Raw genomic sequence first — 15,240 nt, forward strand, 5'->3', positions numbered from 1 at the left:
AATGCAGTAAATACATTTTTAAAAACAGAGCTCTTGTTTTGGGCGAAAAAATTGCTTCCGAAATTGGGCTTCCTGACGAAAAGTTAATGACTTCTAATTTTCCGTTAATTTCAGGAAAACTAAACTGGTTTAAAACTGTAGTTATATGCAAAAAAATCCAATTCATTTAAGTTTTTGCTTTTTGCTTTATTTTTTTAAACGATTGTTCATTTTTTTGAAAGGATTTCAGATTTCGTCCGAAAGTTTTACTTTGGCCGAAACTGTTAAGTTTAGCCATAATTTCTTACAATTCAGTGTCATTTTTTGAATATTTGGAATTTTTCACATAATGTATGCAAAATTCAGACAGATCGATATCAGGAATCACAAAACCGGTTCAACTGGTTCATTGTACATCGCCAAAATGTGGTGTCACATCTTCTCTTCAAGGTCAAGACACGTGCAAACAAATAAACTCAAATGGTTTTCCAACTACTTTAGCGGCTTAAATTCCAGCTACAACCCTGCGCTGATCGATACAACAACAAAAACTTTCCATTTCAATTGCTCAGGTATGCAACCGGCGCGCCAAACGCTTAACTGAGGGGGTGCAAAAACATCCAGTCCAGTCAAACATCAATCCCATCGAAATGTTGTAAACAATTCATTGAACGATACGTAGCTCGCACCCGGCTCGCTTAAAATGCGACTTCGATCGTCCGAGCCCCACGGTGACGTAGTTGTACTGTACGCCGTACGAGATCTCCACTCCATCAATGATGGTGCGAGTGGAACTCAGCTGTACCGGAATGACAATATGGTAGGTACGGCGTACGGCAACAGTTTGGACGAAGTAGATAACAGCTGAGCAGTCAGTCAGTTCAGTGTTCACTTTCGCTCTATTTTGACTCAGCTCAGCCGGTACTAGCAACTCAGTACAGTTTAGTCGCCCAACGGAATCGGACATTCAGCGAAGAGTCGTTACCATCACCGGGTGAACACCAGCAACGTTGAAGTGATTCAGTGCAGCTGTGCTAAAATCAACCGGAGTTTGAAGTTTGTGACGTGCGATAAAAATCTTAGGTGGGTTTTTTGTAGAAGAAATTTTTTGATTAGATTATGATTAGAAGTTCAGTGAATGTGCGAACACGAGCCGGGTTCGAGGACACCTGGCTTGCAGATTTGGTTTCAATTGCCTGAAGTATAGGAAGCATAACTTGGATCAGGTTGTACCTTCGATCGATGGAACCGGTTTTGTTTTGGTTTAAACTTTCTGGTGTTTCATAATAATTGCACCCGGACATAGGTGGAATGAAAAAAAATGTGAACGAATTTGCTGCAGTGCAATGATTTGCAGAAGTGCGTCACGGCAATGACTGCCTTGAGTTTGAGCAAGTACTTCATGGGAAGTTATGTCTCGCATGGAAAGCTTGTTCAAATTTGATGGGAAACGTTATCAACTATATATAACGAGATACAGATTATTTTTAGAAACGGTGCTTTTATCAGGGTTTAGATACTGTGATACATAACCAGCTATTTTTATGATGGTTATTGTAAGAGAATGATTGTTTGAAAGAACAAGTTTTTTATAGACCATTTTTCTAATTTTTGTAGCGACACGATGACTTTGCACGTTCCTAAACAGCAATCACTGTCAAAAAATTATCTTGCAAGCAATTATTGTCCGGTTTCTTGGGGATTTTAGAAGTAGACCTAATAAATGTTTAAGAATTAGTCGACTATTGAATTCAAGCAATGAAACCAAAATGCTCAGTAGTTCAGTCAATCACTATCGTTGAGATTCATTAAACACTCCTTTTTAAAGGAAAAAAAAAACAAATCTGCTAAACAGTCTGCTGATAACCGTTGTGCAAATTTACAGTTGCGACGCAAATGAACTTCCGAGCGAGCAAATGCGCCAAATGCGGTTTCTGGAACAGTAAAAAATGTATGTCAAGAGCGGCCATAGTAATTCTGCTGATGATAAAACCGGTTAATCATTAATGTTTGTCGCTTGTGGTTTGCAACAATTAGTGCCGCCGTGTTTACCGTCGACACCGGCAAGTAATCAGCTACTTTGGATGTCTTTCATTTCCGAACGAACAGCGAACGTTAAGTGATTTGCTGTTATGCAAATCTTACATGGTTTATTACTATTATGAGGGCAATGTGGCATATCGTGACCATCATTTTTAGCGATGTTATAGGGCAGATATAAATTTAAATCTGATATAATTTATTTACGACTTTAAATAATATCGTGTAATTTACGCTGAAGCGCTTATTACAGTCTCGTTCACTTACATGGTTATTTCTTACTTCTTACTTCTTACTTCTTACTCCTTACTTCTTACTTCTTACTTCTTACTTCTTACTTCTTACTTCTTACTTCTTACTTCTTACTTCTTACTTCTTACTTCTTACTTCTTACTTCTTACTTCTTACTTCTTACTTCTTACTTCTTACTTCTTACTTCTTACTTCTTACTTCTTACTTCTTACTTCTTACTTCTTACTTCTTACTTCTTACTTCTTACTTCTTACTTCTTACTTCTTACTTCTTACTTCTTACTTCTTACTTCTTACTTCTTACTTCTTACTTCTTACTTCTTACTTCTTACTTCTTACTTCTTACTTCTTACTTCTTACTTCTTACTTCTTACTTCTTACTTCTTACTTCTTACTTCTTACTTCTTACTTCTTACTTCTTACTTCTTACTTCTTACTTCTTACTTCTTACTTCTTACTTCTTACTTCTTACTTCTTACTTCTTACTTCTTACTTCTTACTTCTTACTTCTTACTTCTTACTTCTTACTTCTTACTTCTTACTTCTTACTTCTTACTTCTTACTTCTTACTTCTTACTTCTTACTTCTTACTTCTTACTTCTTACTTCTTACTTCTTGCTTCTTACTTCTTACTTCTTACTTCTTACTTCTTACTTCTTACTTCTTACTTCTTACTTCTTACTTCTTACTTCTTACTTCTTACTTCTTACTTCTTACTTCTTACTTCTTACTTCTTACTTCTTACTTCTTACTTCTTACTTAGTTCTTACTTCTTACTTCTTACTTCTTATTTCTTACAAAAAAATTAAAAAGTTGACTTTTTCTCATTTTTCATTTCTCATTCCTCCTTTCTCATGTCTCATGTCTTATTTCTCATTTCTCACTTATCATTTATCATTTATCATTTCTCATTTCTCGTATCTCGTTCCTCATTAGGCCGTTACAAATATTTTTTAAAGTTTTTGTCCTTCGGATGCTAGGCTACTGAAGGGGGGGGGGCGAAAAAACAAGGAGATTTTTTTAATCACGCAAAAAAAACTAAGATTTTTAGAAATTTTTACTTGAAGTTTAATCGTGAACCCCGAATCTATTCTAGCTTTTCATTTATACGTTACTAGCTGACCCGACAAACTTCGTATTGCCACAAATTAACCTGTGTTGTACATAAATCATGAATCTCGGATGATCTTTGTCACTATCTCGAGTTTTGCAAGCCCCCCAGTGGGCGGCGCTTCCGACGGCGGGTCACCGGCAACACTCGCGACCGGCTCGTCCTGAATGATCTAGTGTTACTATAGATAGTTTTTGTGGTCTTGTTATTGATTAATGTTTTATGTAAGAGTCTCGAATTTCTCGAGTTGGATTAGTTTTTGAGTTTCGCAAAAATTTCTGTTTTATTTGTATGAGAGTCCATATCCCCCTACCACAGGGGTGAGAGGTCTCTAACTATCATAAAATAAATTCAGAACTCCAAAATCTCCCACATGCCAAATTTGGTTCTATTTGCTTGATTAGTACTCAAATTATAAGGAAATTTGTATTTCATTTGTATGGGAGCCCACCCTCTTAAAAGGGAAAGGGGTCGTAATACACCACAGAAAAAAAATTCTGCCATCTAAAACTCTCACATGCCAAATTTGGTTCCATTTGCTTGATTAGTTCTAAAGTTATGAGCAAATTTGTATTTCGTTTGAATGGGAGCCCCCCCCTCCTAAAAAGGTAAGAAGTCCTAATTCATCATGGGAAAAATGGTTGCCTCCAAAAACACCCACATGCCAAATTTGGTTCCATTTGCTTGATTAGTTCTCGAGTTATGAGGAAATTTGTATGGAAGCCCCCCCTCTTAAAGGGGAGAGGAGTTACAATTCTCCTTATAAAGAGGGAGGGGTCTCAATTTACCATAGAATAAATTCTTGTCACCGAAAACACCCACATGCCAAATTTGGTTCTATTTGCTTGATTAGTTCTCGAGTTATGAGGAAATTTGTATTTCATTTGTATAGGAGCCCCCCCTCCTAAAGTGGGGAGAGGTTCTTATTCATCATAGAAAAAATTCTTGCCTCCAAAAACACCTACATGCCAAATTTGGTTCCATTTGCTTGATTAGTTCTCGAATTATGAGGAAATTTGTATTTCATTTGTGTAGAAGCCCCCCCCTTGAAGTGTGGAAGGATCGTAATTCACCGTAGAAAATATTTTTGCCTCCAAAAACCTCCACATGCCGAATTTGGTTCTATTTGCTTGATTAGTTCTCGAGTTATGGGGAAATTTGTATTTCATTTGTATTGGAGCCCCCCCTCCTAATGTGGGAAGAGGTCCTAATTCATCACAGAAAAAATTCTTGCCTCCAAAAACACCTACACGCCAAATTTGGTTCCATTTGCTGGATTAGTTCTCGAGTTATGAGGAAATTTGTATTTCGTTTGTATAGGAGCCCCCCCCCCACTTAAAGTGGGGAGGGGTCCCAATTCATCATAGAAAAAAATTTTGTCTCCAAAAACACACACATGCCAAATTTGGTTCCATTTGCTTGATTAGTTCTCGAGTTATGAGGAAATTGGTATTTCATTTGTACAGGAGCCCCCCCTCTTAAAGTGAGGAGGGGTCCTAATTCAACATAGAAAATTTTCTTGCCCTCGAAAACATTCACATGCCAAATTTGGTTCCATTTGCTTGATTAGTTCTCGAGTTATGAGGAAATTTGCATGGAAACCCCCCCTCTTAAAGGGGAGAGGAGTTATAATTCCCCTTATAAAGAGGGGAGGGGTCTCAAATTACCCTAGAATAAATTCTTGTCACCGAAAACACCCACATGCCAAATTTGGTTCTATTTGCTTGATTAGTTCACGAGTTATGCAGAAATTTGTGTTTCATTTGTATGGGAGCCCCCCCTCTTAGTGGGGGGAGGGGTCTCTAACCATCACTAAAACCTTTCCTGGCCCCAAAAACCTCTACATGCAAATTTTCACGCCGATTGGTTCAGTAGTTTTTGATTCTATAAGGAACACAGGACAGACAGACAGACAGACAGACAGAAATCCTTCTTTATAGGTATAGATTATTTTTCATGCAAAAACCTTCCAAAATAGATTCAAAATCGAAAGAATTTTTTTTGGTGATTTTCGGAAATTACATTATTGGTACTTCCACTTTTATTTCGTGCTAGAAGCGTTAGCATTCTGTAAACTCATTTTTCGAGTTCTTTAGGCGGTATAACTCACAAATAACAGATTTTATACAAAAAAATTTTACTCAAGTTTAAAAAAAAAAATTTTTGCCCCCCGATTTTTAGAGCGAATTTTGAAGGGCGAGAAGATAAAAACTTTAAAAATAATTTGCAATGGCCTTACTCATTTCTCATTTCTCATTCCTCTTTTCTCATGTCTCATGTCTCATTTCTCATTTATCATTTATCATTTATCATTTATCATTTATCACTTATCATTTATCATTTATCATTTATCATTTATCATTTATCATTTATCATTTATCATTTATCATTTATCATTTATCATTTATCATTTATCATTTATCATTTATCATTTATCATTTATCATTTATCATTTATCATCAGTCCCCCACAGTAATCCCATTCATTTTCCTAGATTTACTGACTAGTAGGGGTTATCCCTTAGCTGGATTCGAACGAGCGGTAGCGAGTAAGAACAATTTGTATATACCCAACATTTGAGCATCGAAATATTTCTAAAATAATTCAATCACATAGGTAAGGTACTGTGAGGAATGAATTTTTTCCACACAGCCGCTCAAGATAGAGTAGATTTAGATGTGTCAAAGATTTAGAGTTTTCTTTGTAAATAGATTTTTCGATTTGTTGTTACGAGGAAATTCTGTTACTTTTTCAATGAAATTTAAATCTGCAAAACTGCTATAGCGCACTGGAAAGCAAAATGCGTGTTCTCGTATCTATTATACAATCCTAATCATATGAAGACCTGGGCCATATTCCGTTCGGAACTTGCTTTCTGATTTTATTGATGGACAGACTTTGCAGCTATCTATTAGATCATAGAACAATTTCGGGGCGCTAGTGCTACGATCCTATTGATCTTAACTGTGTCTTCCGGTCGACATTTGAATATACAATGGCTGGTATGTTCGACCAGTGCAGTGTCATAACCTGAGGTCTACTGGAAAGCAGGACTGTACTGCTCTCTGGGCTCAAATTTTACTTATTTACCCGTACCTCCTCAGCTTCCTAAATTTGGCTGAAGTGGTACAGCTCTACAGGAAGGCAAAAATCTTTAACATTTATTAAACATAGGCTAAGCTGTAATTAGACGAACCATGGCGAGTTTTATGTGTTTACTTTTCATACTTCCAAAGTGAACCCTAATAAAGTAATCAAGAACGTATGCTATTATTTCTATGATACATAAATTAAAAGCAAATAAAATCGTAACATGATCAAGTTCAAGTCTGGAAATTAATCATATTGAAAATTTATCGATAGACTTCTTGAAATCCAAGCTTCAACTGGACTATTTTTCATTACACACTCAAACCAATAGAGAAAAAATATCAAACCGCTCAACACTCACTGAACTATGCCTGGATTGTGCTAATTGGTTAGCATTTCCAGCGTTCTTAGGAACTAGATTCTATTCAATTAGCATGCTCAGCACATCGAAATCACCTAAATTGATGCATTCATATCGCACGTCCATCCTACACCGGCAGTATTAGTTGGTCGGCCGCCTGTGTCCAACGTCACCATCAAAGGCTAATATTTGCGATTGCTTTGTACGTATCTATTTCACAGCCGTCGAACACAATGGAGAGCAAGAGTCCTCCCTACCCGCACGAACCCGGATTTATAACGGTTGCCCCGGGGCAACAGGAACAGCCACAGCCAACCACAGCCGGTTACCCCCACATGCCACCCCAGCAGCAGAGCTATCCACATCCACCGCCACCGCCGCCGTACGACGCAAATGCCAATATGCTCCCGCAAAACTATGGACAGCCGACTTACGTGCACAGTAAGTAGCCGTCGAGACGTAGATAACATCGAATTCAATAACCAAGTTTCTATCGCCTTGAAATTGAGAACCATTGGCTGGCTGGCTTTGATTGCCACTCTGATTGCTTCAGCATGCATTTGCTAATCTGCGTGCGTGAATGAACTGCGGCAAGTGGCGATCAAACCAAGTCTGCGAATGCCGTAAACAATGTCATATTTGAAATTTTCATACGGATCTCTTTCTTTCATTTCACCCTTTAGCGATAGTGACCGCCCCGCAGGTCGGGCCCGATCCGGCATCCATCAGCTGTCCTTCGTGCCAGAAGCATGTTATCACCCGGCTGGATTACGAGACTTCCACCAAGACGCACATAATGGCCGGGCTGCTCTGCCTTTTCATGTAAGTCACTGCCAACACTGCCTTAGTTAGATGTAGGTATTGAAACTTTACGCGAATAAAATGTTTATTTCTTTCGTGACGGTTCCGCCGTCCGCCATCGAAAAGTGCCTTGCATGAAGATAAGATAAGTTCCTGCGCCGGATGGCAATCGATTTGCACTTAGGCTGGATGGGAGGTTTTGGTGGCCGTCAAATGGGACCAGATAAAAACAGTTTGTTGAATTGTGGCGCGTTTGGTATCGATTTCATTTGGGAAGCGATAAGAGTGTTTTTTTTTGGAAATTTCCCAGCCGGTTCATGTAAACTCGTGAATGTTATGATTTCATCAGAATGTAATGGTTAATTGCATTGAGAAAACTAAGAAGTAAAATTTTATACTATTATTCGAGCCAAGAAATTTTTCAAAATTCTTGACATTTACTCATACCAACAAATTTCACAACCAACCATTCATCATCGCTGCACGAACAGAAACGACTTTCACACATAGCGGCAATTTGATTTAAGTTATAGATACCATGCAAAAGTCTGACGCAAGCATATTTTGCGTTTATTTTTAATCTATAGGCTGACTTAGCTATGGGATTTATGGCCTCAAAGAGTAAATCGGAGCCGGCAGAATGTAAGACTAGACCAATGCTTTCATTGCTTTGTGATGATAAATTCTCCACAGCAAATGTCATGAAATGGCATGGTTGTTATCTTGATTGGAATGGTCGTATATGAGCAAAGTTCAATATATTTTTGGAATGCAGTCAATTTCCTGCTACAACGGATTCGCATTTTCGCATCTCTAATTTGCTATTACTACTTTTTTCAATACGATTTTAAATTATCTTGACTAAAATAAAGTAACAACATATTTTCCATGATTTTATGTTCACTTACATTCTGAGTTAGAAACAAACGCTTTTTAAAGTAATAGGTAGCATAGAATCAATGAGATCATTATTACAATCATTGTTATGCATTGAATTTGTTAATTTGGTTGCAAAACAAGCTTTTTTAAATAGTTAACAAAATCACAATTTTGTTACAATTTTCCTGAATTTTATCTTTGAAGGATAATAACTCTTGAACATATGGTCAGATTGTAATAATGTTATTGCCAATATGCCAAGAAATCTATTCTGAAACACGATCCATCCTTTGCAGCAGCTGTTTGTTCAAATCTCGGCAACCACTGGTAGCCAGAGTCAACGGCCCCGCAATTGTCTTGTATTCTAACAGCTGACTGCAAAACTGACGAATTAAAATCAGAAGATCCACGGCTTTGCTTTGCTACTCTTCTTTTTCAGGCCGGCCCTAAGAAATAACTAGCATTCTGCATGCATGCATTCTGGCCTTAGCTTCGAGGTAATACCAGATTCCTTGGAAACCAGCGTGACGTCATTGTCACTGTACCAGTGTTTGGCCGAATTTGAATAGTGACAGCTTACCGAATCGTGCCAAAAAAGGCCATCAACCACATCTCAGTTCGCAGGTGCAGAACACTTACCAAAGGAGGAACTTTTTTCCGGACCTGCGATCTCTTTGCATTTTACACCATTCGGGGAAAATCTGTCCTTCGAACGTGATATAAAATTGTTATCCAGAAATTTGTCTAAAAACGGCTATAATTTCTCCTCTCTCTGGATATTCTGCATTTCTGATTCAGATTTTTTTGTGTTCAACCTTTGCACACTATCAGCTCACCTCGCTTCACTTACTAGTAGTAGTAGTAGGGGAGAGCCACCATCATTTCAAGGACTTGCCAATGTATGTAGGTAGAATTACAGTAGATCCTAATTTGATTATTAAATAAATTTCACTAATGCTGTTACAGAAGGGCCAAAAGGGATTGGGCGGACGCACAAGCAGAGGCACTTGTGCGCATTCCGGGGTATATGATATTAAGAGGAAATGTGGTATATATGGGTATATAATGAAGTGTGGTATATAATAGAACAATCTCACCAGCAGTCCTTCGTATGTAATAGAATAGCGTCCTTTGAAGTTCCATAAGTGCTTCTAATAGTTAATTTAATTTTTTCATTCTGATATCCATGTGCAGTATTAAAACTCGTTTTGGTTTTTACTATATAGCAAGAGCTTCATAAGCTAAAACGAAATAAAAACTAAATTAGGCTTACCTATTAGCAAGGCCGTGATACTCCGCCGTCTGCCCAAAACCCCGGTTTTGAGATCAGGCAGCCGGGAACCACCCAGCATCGCACCTCCTAGCTTGGCTACTCAAAAGAGCATTACCAGGTATGGCCACGTGGAGGCGCTAGGTAGGGGCTTGGGATGGCTAGAACTATATTGGACGCTCCTCATTTGCCTTCCCCATTTCATACCCAGCTCACCTCGCTTCACTTACTAGCCTCTATTCTCACCGGCACCGCACCTCACCTAACAGCCCCCACTTGGTTCGATCCTCCACATGATTGTGAGGAACGTGCTGCTCCAGCTAAAGATACTGATACCTGATACCAGGTGACCGGAGTTACTCAGATTACTCTCACCAAAACAGATGACAAACAAATGACTCTCATCTAAAAAAATTAAGTGAGGTGACTGAGAGAATAAGGCCCAAAATACATTGTGTTTGAACGAGAGAGTGTGCGTGAGTGAGTGATTAAAGAAAAGGAAGTGAGTGAATAAAGAAAAATGAGTGAGTGAAGAAGGGTGAGTTAGTGAAGAAGGGTGAGTTAGTGAGTGAAGAAAAGTGAGTGACTGAATTAAGAAACGTGAGTAAGTGAAGAAACGAAGAACAGTGAGTGAGTGAGTGAATACAGGGATACCTTGATATAAGGTTTTGCAAGGTGACGTCACGAATGAACCGGAATGAACGCAATTCACCCATTTGACATCCACTCGTGGTTTGTTTACTATTTGTTAGACGAACGCGACATGCATAAATTGAAGTTAAATGTTTCAAAAGCGTATTATCCAGCAGCGTCGCCTTCCAAACTACTCGGAATGACAGTTTTTGTGCTTTTCTGACCGCCGTTAAGGCCTTAGGGCAAATTCAGTTTCAACATGTTAACCCGTGTTCTAAGTCCATGTAAACAAACCACTGATAAACGTCAAAGAAGTGAGGTTATGCTCACCCGTGCAAAACCTTATAAGACAATTTAACTCAAAAATTAAAGGGTGTCTCACATCAAATTGCACCACAGAAGAAACGCTGTAGAAACTTAGCTAATAAAATATAACTCATTAGTAAGCTTTTGGCATATTTATTTCATTCAACTTCAATACCATAATCGTATGCTCTCACCTTACACTTAACTCCACACAAAAAGTTTTGTGCAACATCTCGCTGTAGCTTCTTCGGTACGGAAACCCACTTTTCTTCATGTCTTCCTCAGATTTGACCTCCTTAGAAAGCTTCCGTAGTGCCTACTTCATAACAGGCCAGTATTTTTCATTGGGCCTTAGTTCCGGTGCGTTGGAGGGAGTTCCTGTCCTTGGGTACGAAAGTAACCCCATTGGCTTCGTACCACTCCAAGGCATCCTCTGAATAGTGGCACGAAGCTAGATTCGACCAGAAGATCGTAGGACCCTCGTGTTGCTTAAAAGAGGAATCAGACGCTTCTGTAGAAACTCCTTGAGGTAGATCTGCCCGTTTACAGTCCCGGTTGCCACGAACGGCGCACTCTGTTTGCCACATGAGCGAATCGCTTGCCAAATCATCTATTTCTCGGCAAACTTTGAAAGTTACTGCATCCTTACTTCCTCCGTAGCATCAAACTTGTGTTGGGCGGTGAAGTACAGTAGTCCCGGAAGCTGCCGGAATTCCGCCTTGAAGTTAGTCTCATCATCCATGATGAAAGAGTTGAGAATTTTCCCGGTGCTTGCGCAAAATAAATTCGCGGCGTTGCTTTTCGGGTGACGCCATTTTTTCCAATTTTCGGAAAACTGACCGCGATAAAAAATACAGTGTAAACAATACACTTTAAACTACTTCTACCCAAGTTTTCAAGAACAAATACCCAATGAGTAATTTTCTACAACGTTTCTTCCGTGATGCAATTTGATGTGGGACACCCTTTATAGCACCTACAAAAAAATGATTTATGTGTGACTTTTAGGAAATTTTCAGAATTTTCATAAGAAATACTGACTAAAATGAAAATTATATTTTATTAAATTATATTTATTATATTATAATAAATTATATTTTTGAACAATACTGTATCGTGATCAACCTAAAATTTCAATAATCTTACTTCTTGCCGAAAAATGCACTAGACATGCATCAATGCTCCCATTGATTTGTTAGGCTAATTTGTGCAGCGGAGCTTACAGACATAGGAATTAGCAAGTGAAAATTGTCTGTCGTTTGTAAAGTGATAATCAAATCAACGTTGCTTAATCGTGCCATTTTATGCATTTTTACTGTCATTGTAGCTTGCAATTTGCAAGGACTTTTGCTTGCAAGGAAATGTTTCATAACGCAGAATAAGGCATGAGGTTCGTTGGATGATTTATGTTATATTATACATTCTTAAGGCTAAAGAAAAGAAGTCAAATCTAAATATGTAATATTTTTCATGTTTTATTTCACATATTAAAGGCAATGTATAAAACGTCTGGCATTTTCATCATATTAATATTCATACGAATATATTCATACAAATTTATTTGTGGTCACTAAACGGTTTGGATGTCTTTACCATTGATCAATAGTACCAATTCAACGGTCAGAAAACATTTGAGCTACCATTATACAGTCAGTCTACAATATCACCTGGTTTAAATATCACCTAGTATTTGATCAAACTATTAGTGCTACTTATGAACAACAATTTTGTCAATGAATTAGTGTAAAATTTATGCATTAATCGGCAGTAAAACTTAAAATGACCCATAATTGTGTGTGACCCACGATTGTGGACTGATTGTATATCTAATTGAAAATATTTGATTCAACTGAGAAGATACGATGAATAACAAACCACATTCAACAACTTGTCCCAAGCTCTTTTTTTAATTGAACATTTTCTCGCGATTTAAGTAACAGTCAATGACCTTCGTTATCCGATGCGAGTCCATCGCCTTCAAATAATCTATCCATATTGCCACACAGTGAAACAAGAAATTCGAATGAAAATATGAATTTTAATGCCAAGTGGGACAGTGGTTGCCATATTAAGTCGCAAAGAAAAATAATACCATCTGAGCAAAATTTCAGGATTTGATGTACCGATCTTGTGTTCGATCTTGTAACACACAAATTGATTTTATAAGAATTAAAATTTAAAACCGGTTTTCCGGAACCAGTCAAAAATGGTAATTTAATAAAGAAGGTATCGACATGAAAAATAATTTTAATAAGTTTATTTTTGAAAGCTTTTTAGCATGTGAAACTCGAGTCGGCAATCCCTAGCAGAGCGATTTCGCGACGCCTACTCAATCGAATAACTCTTATGCAATGTACGGCTTGACCTGTTTGAGTAACTCCGACTTAAATATATGTAGATCTTTGTGAACGCAATCTGCCGACTCGTGTTCTGTTCTTGGAACTATTTTTAAACTATGCATTTCCCAGACCTTTACAAGTTTTCAATCAACTGCCGTAATTAGAGCAATTACAAATTCAAAATCTGTGAATTCACCGCATTTAATAGCACCTTTTTGCGTTTTATTACACCGTTCTGTACCGATTAGCATCTTATGGCAAAGCCAGTCGCAGTGCTTTTGGTTTCTAATAACAGACCGAGGAGTCATTCTTGACGACATTAGCTTGCTTTACTATGCAATTTGTTTACGGTATTCACACCGCGATGATTCTTCAAACAACTCACGTGCGACAACTAGGGACGAACCTAGCCGTGTGTCAATTGCCCTCGTGATGCATGTCAGCTTATTGTTTATCACCTTAATAATAATATGTTTTGGGATAGGTCATTTCGCCTTTTCTGATTTCAATAAATCAAATCAGGAAGATGCGTCATGTTCGGCGGATACATTGACAATGCTGCTGAGAAAACTTTGCGAGCGATTTGACGCAGTTGAAATGTATTAAAACTGTTAATTCAAATAAGCTTAAGAAACATTTTCTTTGATTGTGTTTAAGAAATTTGTATAAAGTCTCTGCTTTATGCCATTTCACTTCTATTTTTTTATTAACAAATGCTTTTTTGTCTGTTACAGATGCTGGCCCTGCTTTTGGATTCCATATGTTATCGATTCGTGCAAAAATGCCAACCACTACTGTCCGAACTGCGGAGCCTATATTGGAACCTATCGAGGATAAATACATAGCTACTGCCTGCTTTTTTACGCTGCGAACGCGAAGTCGTTAATCAATATTCAACATCAACAGTCTTTCTTTCATCGACTCGGGTGATTCTCCGGGAACTACTCTACAAACTAGGATATGATGTTGATGATGCTGTGAAGCATACAGAAATCACATTCAAATTGCTCAATGCCACCTAAATGCTATCGAGCACCATTACAACGAACCGCGTACTAAAGAAAGTCGTGAGAATTTCTTTTAGATTACTCTTTGAGTTCATTTGATTGATGGTGTTCCTACTAATAGATAGTAAAGAAATTCTAAACAAAACGAAAAACCGCATCCTATCGTTGAAACCTAAGTATGTGAAAAATGAGTATACATAATATAAACATTAAACACAAATGTATTATTTTAATTATAAAATAGTGACAATTTTGTTAACGTTGTGGGAGCAAAATTATTAAAATTCCAAACTGTTGTCACAAAACATTCCTAGGGTAAAGCTAGCATTCAGTATGAATAAGAGCATCTATATTACCTACTTACTTAAAACATGTATCTACAAGTTGCATTCCATAGCGGAGAACTGAAGTTATTAAGTTAGTGTATTATGTATACCTGCGTTATAGAATTCTATTAGACGAAATAAAATGCCATGTTTATAAAAACATTTCACTGATATTTTGTTATTTTCAATCATAAGCCACACTGGATTTAATTTTCTCTGATAAATTATGGGGTCAGAAAATTTATTCGGAATTCAAGATTTAGTTTTACTTCTTATTAATAATTTGACACATTGCTTTGATTACCAATTGAAGGATTGGAAACCCCCGTTAGATAATTTATAACAAGACATAGAGCTTGGCACAAATTCTTCAATCTACTTCTATTTTGGAACTGTTCTCTATATCCCAACGGGAAAAGTTTCACTTATTCTTATCGATATACACTACTATTCTTGAATATTCGTTTCGTAGTGACAAATTGGGTTTTAAGGGTCGTGTTGCCGCAGGGGCACAATCACTGGCAGCCCTATCTGCAACTGATGTAACGCCAACTAACATCACTATCAAGATCAAATAACGATCTAGTGACGGTCTCGGTCACACTCTATGACATGGAGAACAATTGAATCAGTGCTTAGTGAAACAACGTGCTTTAGGCAATACCTTCGATTGATTTGTAGTTTAGTTAGCATTTAGTGGTAATTTAGCTTAATTTAGCGTATACGCGACATAGTCCTAATATTCATCAGTTTAGCTTACAGATCGTTATTTCTCGAAATTGAAACGCATCTTTGGACTCTATTTCTCAATAGAAGTACCAGACATACAGGTTAGAAGCTTATAATG

General features: G+C 37.6%; 1 protein-coding gene across 1 annotated transcript; it reads left to right on the forward strand.

The window, feature by feature from the left end:
* The first annotated feature begins 946 nt into the window (after window positions 1-946).
* LOC128743029 (lipopolysaccharide-induced tumor necrosis factor-alpha factor homolog) lies at window positions 947-14,534 on the forward strand. Its single transcript, XM_053839535.1, has 4 exons — window positions 947-1,062; window positions 7,054-7,273; window positions 7,516-7,654; window positions 13,795-14,534. Exons 2-4 carry the CDS (start codon window positions 7,066-7,068, stop codon window positions 13,895-13,897), a joined length of 450 nt encoding a protein of 149 aa, XP_053695510.1. The 5' UTR covers window positions 947-1,062; window positions 7,054-7,065; the 3' UTR covers window positions 13,898-14,534.
* Window positions 14,535-15,240: the final 706 nt, after the last annotated feature.

This window comes from Sabethes cyaneus, chromosome 3 (assembly GCF_943734655.1).
Source record: "Sabethes cyaneus chromosome 3, idSabCyanKW18_F2, whole genome shotgun sequence".
NCBI lineage: Eukaryota > Metazoa > Arthropoda > Insecta > Diptera > Culicidae > Sabethes > Sabethes cyaneus.

Coding starts and splice junctions, on each gene's coding strand:
- LOC128743029 (XM_053839535.1), top strand. CDS start 7,066: ATGGAGAGCAAGAGTCCTCCCTACCCGCACGAACCCGGATTTATAACG. Junction 7,274..7,515: donor ACAGCCGACTTACGTGCACA/GTAAGTAGCCGT, acceptor TTCACCCTTTAG/CGATAGTGACCGCCCCGCAG. Junction 7,655..13,794: donor GGGCTGCTCTGCCTTTTCAT/GTAAGTCACTGC, acceptor TGTCTGTTACAG/ATGCTGGCCCTGCTTTTGGA.